Source organism: Belonocnema kinseyi, chromosome 8 (genome assembly GCF_010883055.1).
Source record: "Belonocnema kinseyi isolate 2016_QV_RU_SX_M_011 chromosome 8, B_treatae_v1, whole genome shotgun sequence".
Classification (NCBI taxonomy): Eukaryota; Metazoa; Arthropoda; class Insecta; order Hymenoptera; family Cynipidae; genus Belonocnema; species Belonocnema kinseyi.
The window spans coordinates 89,893,522-89,908,290 of NC_046664.1; the positions used below are offsets into that span (position 1 = coordinate 89,893,522).

Genomic DNA, 14,769 nt, shown 5'->3' on the forward strand with positions numbered 1-14,769 from the left:
CACATGGGAAAGAAATCGGTTAAGATGGTTCGGACATGTTGAGAGAATGCCAAATGAACGAATAACGAAACAATTGTATCAAGGTAAAGTAAATGGCAACGTACCCAGAGGTAGACCGCAGAAAGAATGGTTAGAATGTGTGAATGAGACCCTACTTAGAAGAGACATAAGAAGTCATGGAAACACGAGAGCCTGCATGAAAAAATGCATGGACATGAAAGAAGCTAGAGTAGTATGCCAGGACAGGAAAGTATGCCGGCAAATAGTTAATAAAAAGAGTGTCAGTAGAGTGAACGACGCCTGAAACAAAGACCTTGGCTATTAATGGACCCAAGTAGGGAACCTTACATAACGACTTCGTGAGGTTCTTCGCTTGAGGTGATTTCTAGAGAGATTGATCAGCAACCTGGGTCGGAGCAGTGTTGCGGAAGGAACGTGTTATTTACTTAAATAGCACGAGAATTCTGGATCAATCTGAAAAATCTCTATCCCTTCCACACACTACTCCTTTCCCCTGCCGACTGAGTCACGCCTACCCCGAAAGGGAAATGGCTTAATGGTGTAATAATAATAATAAAAAAAAAAGAATAGAATTGTTATCGTAAATTCGATTTAAAAAATGTTACTTTGTGTATTTTCCATATTGTTAGTCATACGTTGAGGTTATTCTGGGTTTTTATATCGTCTTAAATTATTATAGAGGAAACCAAGTCGTATTCATAGACCTACTATATTCAAATCTAAATATCTAGTCATCTTTTTTAATCATTTAGAAAAAAAGTTTAATTTTTTTAGGTAATGTTTTTTGACCCCTTATACTGTACTATACCACATAGTTCCCATGTGGATTTCCAGGGTTCGCTTTTCTCGATCAACCCTAATATACATTCATCACATCTTCGAGAGCCTAAACTTGAGAAAAACAGTTTCGTTGAATATATTATTTAATACCTAGTTCAATATTTCGATAATTTTGAAGGCAGTTATATGCATACAGAAAAGTATGAAAGAAATTTTCCTTTTAAGGACGTTGTTCTTCAAGATTAAAGTATTTTTTTAGACTAGTTTTTTATTTAAAAACTAATTTATTACTGATTTAGAAATGCTACTTTTTTAATACATCATTTTTCATTGTTGCGGATTCTTTTTTGTTCACAAAGATCCTACTTTGATACATTTTTTAGTTCCACAGAGCACTTTGAAGCCTAGTAATGGCTTGACTTCTCGGTAAAAAGAAAAATTAAAAATTAGTTTGAGTTTCTCAATTTTTTATTTTTAAATTGATTTATTGGGTGAGGGACATGTGTCCTGGTTTTGTGATCGTAAAAAATTCTCCTTTATGCAGTGGAATATGCGCAAAAGAATCGAAGATCCTAGAGGGTGGTTTTGGTTATTCGAGTCTGCGCTTCGACAACCCTCTCAACATTTGCTTCTCGGTTAAATCCGCTGGCAGTCGATACTTGGTCCCGATCGAGCGAGTATCTTCCTCTCCGGATTCGCAGACGTGCGCGACTCATGTTCTTACCCTCGGCATGGAGGACACTTTTGACATTTTTCATCAGGTACCTTATTTGTGAATTCATCACGAAAACGCTGCGTGCTTCTCTTAAACTTTGTCATCTCTGATGATATCAGCAAAGATTACCACCTCAATTTATCATGAGCCATCATCCACGTACGAACATATTATTGCTTGAGTAATTATGTTGAGGACGTTATACTAAACTTTTCATATACTTATACATTCTGTTCATGATTCCACTAAATAATTTATTTTTAATTAAAGCCAGTTGTTTTGTATCCAAACTGGGTAATTTTGTCATGCGATTTAGGCAAGCCTCAAATTTGATTCTAATCTGGGGAGTAAATATATATTAATTCTAAATAAAAATAATAACTTGATTTGTATAGAAATTTAATTTTTAAATCGCAATATTCCTTAGTAAGTATTCTATATACCTTGAAAAATATTCTAGAAAGTGTTGCTAAGTATACAAACAATCTTAGACAACTCAGTGTTACCATGTCAAAACAATTATAATTTCTTAACAACAAATACACATATTTTTTTGAATTTGTTATAATATGATACAATCGATGAATTTTTAATGAAAAATGATGTAATATTAGTATATTTAAAGATTTATCTAATTTTCAAGAATTGGCCGAAATGGTATTCCAAAAATGGCTTCCAAATTTTGATGAGTCATTCAACCACAGATCAATACGATTTGACCTGCTACTATATTTTATTACCCTATAATACTATATAAGATTTTCTAGAAAATTGGCTCTACCTACTTTTGATATTTTCTGGAGTTGTTTTTATGACCAGTTCGTAACATACTTATTTAATGATGCATTAAACTGAAGTGGACCATTGCTCAGTTATAATCATTTGATGGTATATTGTCATTTATTAGTTATTCATAGATTCCCCTCCATTTTATCAAACACATAATCACACTCTGTTTAATCCCCCTTCTTTGATTAATAGTGACGTAATATCTAAACAGGCACTTTGTGTAGTCCAGTAGTCAGGTGCAAAGGTGCATATATTATAAAAGATTGTGTGTAGTGTTAAAAAAAAAAGTAATGCTAAGAATTAAGTGAAAAGGCCTAAAATGTAATGCTATACAATATTTTGAAAATTGACCATTTTTATGTTTTGGAATTAACGAAAATTATCAGGTACTCTTTTCATTACTTTTATTCTGAAAATTCTTTTACGCGTTGATGATTCTATCATGGTAAATAGTTTATAAATTTAAAACTTTGTAGTCAAATTATTCAATTCAGAATTTTATAATTGAATTTTAATACTTAGATTAAAATTACGTAAATTTCAATGTGTTAGAAATTTATAGATAACTTGCAAATCTTCAGGAATCATACACTGATGGATTCTAAAATTGATTACGTTTGAAAGTTAGAATCCTTTTTAGAAATTAATGTTTTTTGGTGGTGAATTTCAAATTTGGAAATGCTCTTTCAAAATGAACCAGTGAAATCTCACTGGTAGAAACAGTCAGAATTATGTCACTGTCAGTCAGTAAGATTGCAATGGCTTAATTAGGCGTTGTCGTCCGTTAGCTCGTATGACACTTATCATTCATCACTTTAGAGCTGAACTTTGCATTCTCTTCAAAAAAAAATCATAAAAATAAATGAGAGCCGGGCTGCAATATAATATATTTCGCCTGAAGGTGGGAAGACCCGTCATGCGTCATTCTGTTAACGTGTTGCGTTTCCGCGTGGAGCGCTATGTCCCTGGTACGATCACTGCTTGAATATCATTTGGTTTGACTGGTATAGTTCAGTAACTGTTTCAGTTAATTCATCCACTGGTTCCTCAAGTCAAAATCGTAAAATCTCTGGTTCACCAGTGATAACTCAAAATACTGATTCAAGCAGTGGTAATTTCACTGATTCAGTTGTTTACGTCAATTTTTGTATTCTAAATTTGATACAGTCTCATATATTCAATCAAATCGAAATTTTGCATACCTACTTATTTCATATGACAATGCAAAATTTTATTGAATTTGAGTTTCCTTCATCCCAAGGTTTTTGCAATTTTAGAAAACTACAATAATATGAATACACTGGGACTCCAGTTTACCGGAGGTATCGAACATGGGGTCAATGGTAAACCGGAGTCCCCTATATGAAGGAGTCTTGAAGAGTGGAGCTCAAATTTGAGTGGACCCCCTCCTTCGATTTTCATATTATGATTCGACACTTTTTTTTATCAATTAAAAATTATTTTTTTGTTAAAAAACGTTTATTAAAAAGTACAAAACATAAACTAAATAGTTTCTTGTGGAAAGTTCGATCCCTGAGCCGGTACCTCTAGAAATTTTTCAATGTACCTTTACCGAGGTTCTGGTGGTTCGGAACCCACCTTAAGCTGTAGGTCCCCCCATCGCGTACTTGACTGCAACTCAGTCCGTCAATGATGTGGTAGATACCAGGCTTTGTCCAATATATCTGGGCAGACCTCTCTCATCAGATCACTTGATTGCATTATAAAAATGCGTCCGTGACTGATGATATATACCGGGACAGCCCCGTGCAAAATGATCAAATAAAAATCCAACTCTAACCAAAAATGCCTTCGATATGTTTCATTTCATTTTAGTACGTTTTAGTAAAAGTCTATTTTAAAAAAAATTTTATGATATATTTTAGACATTATTGTTGCTCTATAAAATGTTGACTTTGATTGTTTCCAGAGACTGATCGTTTTGATATTATAATTTTAATAATTCGGAATCCAAATAAAAAACTAGCCAGTTTAAATTATTTTCAAATAAAAAGTTTTCACACTTTCTCGAATTTTTAAATATTATTTTTTAATTGAAATATTTCATTGCTATGGGTCATTTCAAAATTACCTTCAGATTTAAGTATGGCTAAACTTTAAATTTTAAAGTTGTTAATTACACATATTATATTGCTGTGTGAAAATTCGTAATTGTTTTTTATATTCCGGTCTTCGTTTCGACGTGAACATTGATCACAACATTGAGAAGACTGAATATGGTCGAGGTTAGAGAGTCAAAAAAATGTAATCTGAGCTAATAATACAAAATGTATTAATTATAAAGGAATGCACTTAGGAAGGCATAGGGTAGAGTGGCTTTAAAGTGCTGCGGGAAAAAAGTGCCACATATTATAAAATGTTTAACTCTAATGTCTTATATTTGTTTTTACGCAAAAACCAAGGAAATCTCTAATTTAATTTAGGCGCAGTGTCATGAAAAATAAACTTTAGCCACTTTTGATCCCGCCTTACAAATTATTTCTTTTTGTGTTATCGTATGTGACACTTTTTCCCCCTGGTACTTTTAACCCTACTCTACCCTACTTCACCTTTACAAATCACAAAACGCCTTTCTAAGGATCTTTTTCTTATAATTCCTTACAAAATCATTCGATGACTTTGGGAAATCTTTTTCTAATCAGAATGTTGTGTAAAAGCAAACAAAAATTGTGTAACCATAAATTCAATCGTCAGATCTGCACGATGTCCTTAACAATTAAATTAGAGACAAATTAATTATTAATGTTAATAACACTTTGAAGAGAGATGATCATATGTCAAAAGAAGATAGAAACATAAAATAATAAAACTAAAGAAGATAAGAACGTTTTTGAAAAATAATCCCGATATATTTTTTTAATGCTTACAAAGGTAACCTCTCTATTTGTTTAAAAAATCCACTTTTAGAACAATCTGAATGACAATAAGTTAAAAAAATACGACTAACAAAATAATTAACTTTCTCTAATTGACACAATTTTAGCTAAGTGTTATGGTTTGCCAAAAATTCATGAACAAGATGTTCCTTTTCGTCCTGGTATTTCTCTTGTTAATAGCCCAACACATTTTCTGGCTAAAAGAATTTATGATGAACGAAATCATTGCATTCAACCCTTATTTCACATATCAATGACGGTTTTGAATTTTAAAAAACTCAAAACTGTTTATTTACAAATCTCCCTGGTAACGTAGTTTTAGAAAGTTTATAAAAGAGAGTTATATTTATTCACAATCAATTTAAAATTCCATTTCATGATATTATCAATTGTACGAAGTTCGTTTTTGAATGTACCTTTTTCACTTTAAATAATAATATTTATGAACGCATTTTGAGTACGCCAATGGGCTCACCAATCTCAACTTTGTTTGTGGACATTGTAATAGATGATCTGAAAGAAGCATATCTGAAAAAGTTAAAAATATTTATGATTGTGTTTCTCTTCTTTATTGCAGATATGACGATGATACGATCATAGGCGTTAAAAAAACATGTTGATGTAGTTATCAAGACCTTCAATTCTTATAATAAAAATTTACAATTTACGTTTGAATTAGAACAGAGTAAAAGTATTAATTTCTTAGACGTGGCGTTAATTAGATATAATAATCATATTATCACTAATTGGTTCTAAAAGCTAATGATATCAGGCAGACTAATTAACTTTCTTTGACGTCGTCATATCCAACAGAAAAAAATATCGCTTACCCGTCTTGTTGACAGAGCAATATTATTATTTCATAATAATTTTCGCTTTAAAATCTTTCAAATAATTAAGCAGGTACTGCTCAATAATGATTATCCTATTTCGTTAATTAACAAAAACATAAAAATCCACTTAAACAAAATTAGATATCACTCTCACAGCATACCTTGATGTGAGAGTGATATCTAATTATTTTACTAATACTAATATATTTACTTAAAAATTTTACACAACTATCTAAGATATTAAATAGTAAGAATATTGCTAGATCCCTACAATGAAAGAACTTTAAGTTCTATAATAAAATTAGGTAAAAATACCTCAAAAATGGGATTAGAAGAATATAGTTTACAATTTCTCCTGTAAACAATGTCCTAGATCTTTCATGTGTGAAACAAAAAGATCTTTAAAGGCTCGTATTAATAAAAATAATAATATGAAGAAAGCGGTGAATGTTGTTTATAAACACCGATATAACTTTAAGACACAAATTTGATTCCGATAACGTAAAAATTATGGTACTATAAAAAAGACTGATTTCAGAGATGATCCATAACAACAATAATTCAAATAATATTACTAAAAAAGAAGATATTTATGCGCTCAATAAGATATACTATGCCTTATTGCAGAAAATATATTTGTTTCTAACTTTCCAATAGATAGATGGACATTAATCTGTATTATTTCTCAATGTATGTGTGTAGTATGTTTATATACACTCTAGGTCTCATAGAAGCTTTTTAATTTCTGGAGCTGACAGTTTGCGACTCTCGCCTCGGAATGCTGAACCGCAGTGCGCGAGTACTTAGTCGAGTAATTTGCGCAATATTAGTCATTTCAACTGGAAATTGTGCGAGGCAATACCCGAAACTTTCATTATATGGCAATCTGAGTGTATATGATATGACGCAAGGTTTTTTATCTTTATTATGCTTTACAGCGTCAGTTCAATTGAACCAAGGATTAGTTCTTCATATTTCTCTTATCTTTAACGGTATACAATTATGTTTTGACCAGTGAATATTAACGGTGATTTTTTAAAAATCTGTTTTAACTTATGCTACACCAAACTCTCGCTTTCATTCACCCCGTTCTCGGCCTTCCTAGAACTGCTGGCTCTCGCAGTTTCATAGTGGAGTAGGGCGAGAGCAGTTGCGACATTATATATATATTCCAATTTGAAACGAGATAGACGGCTCGCACTGTTTCGTCTCTATCGCCCCGAAATCAGTCCAAGGCCATTTGAAGGCAACTCTCGACACTTGACTGAATGCGAAACTTTGGTGTATTTGCATGTAAAAATATTATATTTATGTGGTGCTTCTTCTAATAAATTAGCCCAATGAGGTCGGCAAATCCATGCCTTTAACGTCGCTCATTTTAATGAACAAATATGTGTTTGAATCATTCGCCTTCTCCAATCGAAGTTCTTTCTGCAATACAAAATGTATTGTTTTATTATCGAAACATACGTAAAAAAACTGCGGAGGACTTGGTTAATGCGAATATATGTGACACTGATAAATGTCTAGGAAAACTAATCGAAGCCTTAATAATTTAATAACTTCATAAAAATCACTTACTCTAGGTTTCTTCCTTGATTTATGTACTTGAGGATATGGTTTTCTTAAAAAGTATGTATAAAACTTAATATTGTAAACATCAAGGCTATATAGTTTAAGAATTCAAGACATCCGAAGGTTATTTAAAATAATCCATATATTCCATAATATAAAACAAACCATTTTACAATGAAGCTTAGGAAATATATTTTCTTTGAAGAACTCCCTCGCACTTTTTTTTTTAAAGTAAAAAAATGCTCAGTCTAAATGCATCCCTAAAATGACATTTCTTTTCTTGAATATTGAGCCCTTTTTTGCAGAAGCAGAGGAAGAATGCCTCCAGACGTCACGAATGCTCCAACGGGAGTTCTTTTTGAAGGGGAGACAGTTGATCCTACTGTAGTGAAGGATTCACCAAAAAAGGAGGTCAAATATACGAGACAACTGGTCTGGAGAAATCTAATTATCTTCGCCTATCTCCATCTAGGAGCACTTTATGGATTATATTTAGTTTTCACATCTGCGAAGCTAGCAACAACGCTTTTTGGTTTGTACAGTTATGATATCTTATTCCATTTTTGTGGCAATAATTTCACAATTTTAAGAGCTGATAATAATCAATCTCTAAAATATAGTTCAGCAAATATTTTAAAAACATATAATTTCGACCGTGTTGCTTTATCAGCAAGTTTCTCTAATTTGGCATATAAAAATGATAAATAATGCACATATTATTAACAGAAAGTCAATGTCTTCTGACTGAAGGTTAAAGTTTTACCTCCAAGTTAGAACTGAATCGTTCTTAATTTTGTTTGTCAAGGTGGTTTAGATTTCATCATAGCTCTGGCTCGATAAATACATAAATACATATGCAAATATTAAGTATTCAGATGTCCTTTTGAAAGGCTAAATGTTCATCGCCTTTTTAAAAACTTTTTTTAAATTTAAATGCATAAGATTTATTCTTAAGTTATATTGAAGATTCTTCTCATTTCGTGTATGGTCTCGGAAAAATGACAGTTTGAAAATTACGTTCTTGTCATTATTTTTCATGCACAATTCTTACGTAAAAAAAGGATTAAGTAGGTAAAAAGATGACAGTTAAATTAAAAATCAGAACCGTTCTACTTTGAATACGTTTATTTACAGTGCGGTTTTGAATGGAAAATATAGAATTGTGAAAATTTTCAGTGTAATAGAATTGGTAATAAAACGCGACTTTACCTTCAAGTTTCCTCGGGAGGCAATGAATGCTCCCGTTTTGATTATCATACCGTACATCCGGAATTACGCTTGTTTTATACTAGGTTCAAGAACTCTCGCTTTCTTTTTGTTTCTTTATACTTCTGATTTGAAAGGTGTTTTGTATTTTTTTTAACTTTCGCCAGAGGTGCTACACAATCTTGGAAATATGTAAATTGCAAAAGCCGTTAAATATATAAAAACGTTTGAAATTCAAAGTGTCCAATAAATTTAAATTAAGAATTTCTCACATACTTGAAGAAATAAATTAGTGCTCTACGTTCGACCGGTTGAACGTTTAAACAATTTAAATAATTTCTACGTTTAACCATTTAGTCGTTTAACCTTCAGAAAATTTTAGTCAGTTAAACTTTACAATGTTTCCACCTTTTTTTTCAAATAACTTAAGGTCAGAGCCTGCAATGTTTCGGAGTCTGGAAACATGCTTTGTATTAAGTTTAAAAATCATTTTCAGTATTTATTTAAACCCCACGATTCGTCATTTATCCGCCTTTTCTCGTTTTTCAATTTGAAAGCGAGCTGAATTAACAGAGCCCAACAAGAAATTTAACTGAATCCTCAACAGAAAGAACGTTGTATCAACATAACTTTTGTGTCCATGGACTTCTGTAGTTTCATTCTTTTCTCAGTCAACAAAAATGTGAAAATTGAATTTGTAAAGAAATGTCAAAATAGTTATGTTTACTTACTCCGTATCTACCTCAAATTACAAAAAGTATATCTATACAGCTAACTTACAATTGGAACTTTAGAGCCGGGATCAAAGAAGAAAAGTAAATTTAAAAGAGTGCAGAAATAAATGAAATAACTATTACTATAATAAAAAAGAGAAGTGCTATTTTTTCAGCTTTCATTTTGGTTTAGTAGTCTACTAATTGATTTTTTGTTGAACATCCATCCTTTTCAATAAAGAATTTTATTATTTGGTTGAAAATTTAATTATTTTGAGAAAAACTCAACATTTTTGTTAAAAAGTCGACCTTTTTGGTAGAAAATTAAATTTTTTTGAAAATTTGTCTTTTAATTGCAATTTCAGCTATTTGGTAAAGATTGCATTTTTCGTTAAAGATTAGACAATGTGGTTGATTTTTTGTTTTTACTTGACTGATAAATGTTTCTATGTTGAAAATTCAACTCTCTTGATGAAAATTCATCTGTTTTTGGTAGAAATGTTGTCTTTTTTAGATAAGAAATGCAATTGTTCGGTTGCAAATTTCATTATTTTGATGAATACTTAACATACATATCAACAAAAATTGCTGTTTTTCAGTTCAGAATTATTTTTTTTTGTTTTGTTTGTTTTATATATTCATCTCATTATATAATTATAATCTTTTTTGGTTGTTAAAAATGCAACTATTTGATTAAAATCAATCTGTTTTGGTTGAATACTTTAATATTTTGTTTAAAATTAATTTTCTTAACTGAAAATTTAGCTATTCGTTCTTGGTTGAAAAATAATTTTTTATAATTAAAAATTTAACCATTTTGTTGAATATTCATGTATTTTGTTGAAAATCTAATTTTTTTGGTGGAAAATACCCTTAATTGAAAATTCATCTTTTTATTTGAAAATCGAACCATTTGGTTCAAAATGATATTTTTCTTTAACAATTTGGTTAAAAAGTCATCCTTTTTGGTCAAAAATTCCAATTTTTAACTGTTTCTATTGAAATTTCAATTATTTGCTAAAAATTAAACAATGTGGTTAAAGATCGCATTTTTCGGTAAAGATTCAACAATGTGGTTGAAATTTTATTTCTTACTTGACTGAACAATGTTTTTAATTTGAAAATCCAACTCTTTTAACGAAAAATCATCTTTTTCGCGGATCAATGTTGTCTTCTTTAATTAAGAAATACAATTTTTTAGTTGCATATTTACTTATTTTGTTGAAAATTTAACGTTTCAACAAAATTGGTCTTTTTCAGTGGATAATTCGTCTTTTTGTTTTGTAAATTCATTTGTTTATAGAAATTTATCTTTTTCGGCAAAAAATGTAACTATTTGACTAAAATTAATCAGTTGTTGGGTTAAGATTTTACTAGTTTGTTAAACATTAATTTTTCGAAAAAAGGAAATTGAATTATTCGTTCTTTAGTTGCAAAATAATTTTGTTTAAATTGAAAATTCAACCGTTTGATTAAATGCATGTATTTTGTTGAAAATCTAACCTTTTGGTAGAAAAAACTCTTAGTTAAAAATTCATTTTTTTAGTTGAAAATTGAACATTTTGGTTACAAAAGATATTTTTCGTTAAAAATTCAGCAATGTTGTTATTATTTATTATCTTGATAAAAATTCGTACATTGTGTTAAAAAGTTATCCTTTTTGGTAGAAAATCAAAATGTTTTGTTAAAAATTCGTTTTTTTTTATTGAAATTACATCCATTTGGTAGAAAATTAAACTATTTGGTTAAAAATTACATTTTCCGTTGAAGATTGAACAATGTGGTTGCAGTTTTTTCTTTTTCGACTGACAATTTTTTCTATCTTGAAAATCCAACTCTTTTGATGAAAATTTAAAATGTTTGAAATTGAATTGACTATAGTACCCACGTTAATTTTATTTTAAAGAATGTATTCTCCTTTTTCCTCCGTTATCGATGCAGGTAAAAAAAATGTTTTTTTTTGCTTCTTTTTTTTTGTCTTTTGTTTCATTAAAATGAATCATTAAAATAAAAAACTCACCTATGTGAAATTAATTTAAATAAACAAAATTGTTGCACTGTCTATAAAATGAATAATGGTCAAACCTGACCTATGTGAAGTTAATTTAAATTTAAAAAATGTTGCACTGTCTATACAATTAATAATGGACAAACCCAACTAATAAATACAACATGACAAATATGTTTGAGCAAAGGTAGCATCTAAATGGATTTAAACAAAATGGAAATACGACAATTTTATTCATTTTTTGCTCAATCACAATGATAAAAGAAAATCAGCTATGTATGATGCATGCATAGCTCGTAAACCTGCACAATGAGCTCTCTAACTAGATTTTCTTCTGCAGCAATCTTCCTGTATCAATGCAGTGGAATTGGTATAACAGCAGGCGCACACAGACTATGGGCTCATAAATCTTATAAAGCCACGTGGCAACTTCGAGTATTGTTGACCATCCTCAATACGATGGCCTTCCAGGTGAGTCTTTCAAATTTGTGTTTGACTGAAAAAATACACAGGTTGAAGGTCAGTAAATAATTAGTGAAATGGTTCAATATTGTAGACACAATGTCAAGAAAAAAAGCAATCTGTTACTCGTTATAGTTTCAGCAGACATAATTTGAAACAACATTTTATTTCATTTTTTCTAACGCGGAAATTCACGTGTCAACCTTTAAAATTATTTTCTTCAAGAAGCCAAATATTTGCATGTATTAACAATGTTTATGTCACTGAATTGAATCAATTTCTTGGTTTACAACTTTATTATTAGATGACTATAATGACTATTGTGGCAGAACATAATATCATGAAAGATCCTTTTACTTTCCCTGTTGGACGAGTTGGTTGTGTGCAAATAAGATTGCCAATTAAAATTTTAGATATGACGGGTACACATAATGGTAGTTATTGAAATCAATTCTCAATACATATAGATAAAAGTATTTGCTGAATTTGGTCTGAGCCATAATCTGTTCTTTTGTAATTAAATATTGTTCAATATAGATTAAAATAATCTACGATTCATTCTTCTATCCACATTGCAGCTCTCATGTTTCCACTCGATTTTCGTCTGGATTTCTTTTTTCTACACAATTCACATATTTAAGAAACTGTTTAACTCAAAATCCTAAATGCTCAATTTTAAAAATGGTACGTAAAATTTTCTGCTTTTTCCGAATCTGAAATCGAAATTTCACAATTTTTCACTATTCAATTTATATCACGTAAAAAGCACACCAAAAAAATACGGAAATTGAAAACTCCTTTTTAGTTATATTTTTTTAAGGTAGAAAAATTTTCTGGTACTTTACCCAGGTGACATTTAGTACTTGGATGGTTTTAATTGATTGCAAAACTGTTCTTTCGGTATCCTACATAAAGTTTCTTCTTTATAAATATCAATTTTCCAATATATCATTATTGCACGGGACTCGACTGTTACGAGTATATTTGTTACTTTCAACAGTATACTGCACTTTGAACAAATACTGAAACATTATTACGAAATTATTTTGAGGTCTTAGTATTAAATTTTATTTGAATACTGATTCACTTATAATAATGAAGTAACGTTAAAATGAAAAAATTATGCTGATTGTATCAGCATAAAAAAGGATTAAATATTACCTTAATCTAAATTCTAAATGCGTCTGGAAAATAAAATATAGAATTTCGCAAGTTTTACCATTATTTAAAAAATATCAATTTTAAAATAAAATTTAATACTAAGAGCTCAAAATGATTTCATAATAATTTTTCAGTATTTGTTCAAAGTACAGTATATTTTTGAAAGTAACAAATATACACGCAATTGTCGAGTAATTGTCGAGTAAATGTCACCTGGTTAAAGTACCAGAAAATTTTTCTGCATACAAAAAATATAATAAAAAAGAGTTTTCAATTTCCGTATCTTTTTTCAGTGGTTTTTGAGTGATATAAATCTAATAGTGCAAAATTTTGAAATTCCGATTTCAGATTCGAAAAGAGCAGTTTTACCTAAGAAATTATTACAATATTGGCGATATTTATTAATTTTACTTACCAAAAGCCAATTCAATATGAAACGTCTAAATAATTTGAATGAGCAAAAAATTTTAAAATAATGAAAAAATTACTTTTTAGCGCCATTTTTTAAATCGAGCAGCATCTGTGAATTGTGTAGGAAAAAGTAATCCAGATAGATTTGTTTGGCGTTTTTGTTCAACCTGAACATTTTTCAGCGACACCGTGTATATTACCATTCAACGTTGAGTTGAAAAAAAACATCTATTTTAGTTGAAAATTTTGACTTTTTGATAGAAATTAATCTTCTGGGCTAAAAATTAATCTTTTTTAAGAAATTTAATTATTCTAGTTAAAGACTATTAATCTTAGTTGAAAATGCATGTTTTTGGTTTAAAATTCAATTATTTCAGTTGAAGATTCATCATTTTAGTTGAAAATAAATTTTTTTAATGAAAATTTAAACATCCAATAATTGTTGGACAAAATATATTTTTAATTTGAAAATCATTTATTTTTCATAAAATTTGTCTTCTTTGGTCAAAATGAATCTTCTATTCCATTTTTGATTGCAATTTGACCTTTTTTATTTTAATGTTCAACTATTTGGATTAAATTTTGTCCTTTTGTATTTGATGATGCAAATATTTCGTTGAAAATGCATTTACAATTGTTGAAAATAAGAGTATAAAGTTCAAAATTCAACTCTTCTAAAAATTCATAGTTTTGTTACAAGTTCATCTATTCTAGGCGAAAATTCATAATTTTATTTGGAAATTCATTATTTTTGTTGAAAAATCAAATTTCTGATTAAAAATTAGTCGTTTTTAGTTGAAAATTTAACTTTTTGTTAGAAATTCATATATTTTTTTGAAATCTCGTCTTTCTTGATGGAAAATTAATCTTCCCGTTTAAACATTCCTTTTTTTTGCTTAAAAATTCATCTATTGCAATTAAACGTTGAATATTTTAGTAATTAATTTTTCTTTTTCGTTAAAAATAAAATGACTGTGTTAAAAGTGATTTTAAAGGACCCCGCACTAAATGTATGGGAAAATGGCTTTTGGTGGATTTAGCTGAAACTTTATAATTTTCATGGTTATAAGTGCCGGATGAAATATCCGTAAAAAAATTTTTTAAAATGGACAGTTTTAGCGCTATGCGGCGCTAAGCGCTCAAGATCAGTGAATAAAACGAATTACAACAGATTTTGTTACAAAAGCGATGTCAACAT

The 14,769-nt window shown here is 29.6% G+C and overlaps 1 protein-coding gene across 3 annotated transcripts in view; it reads left to right on the forward strand.

Moving 5' to 3' along the window:
- The window catches only part of LOC117178871 (acyl-CoA Delta(11) desaturase), a 67,034-nt gene that overhangs the window by 29,607 nt on the left and 22,658 nt on the right, over nucleotides 1-14,769 (forward strand). For 2 of the 3 annotated variants that reach the window (XM_033370384.1, XM_033370385.1), the window contains exons 2-3: nucleotides 7,916-8,142; nucleotides 11,878-12,008. In XM_033370384.1, the coding sequence (XP_033226275.1) occupies nucleotides 7,929-8,142; nucleotides 11,878-12,008 (345 nt within the window). In that variant the 5' untranslated portion in view covers nucleotides 7,916-7,928. Of the gene's footprint in view, nucleotides 1-1,455; nucleotides 1,563-7,915; nucleotides 8,143-11,877; nucleotides 12,009-14,769 lie in introns of those variants that run through there. The other variant, XM_033370383.1, reaches the window with a different exon arrangement.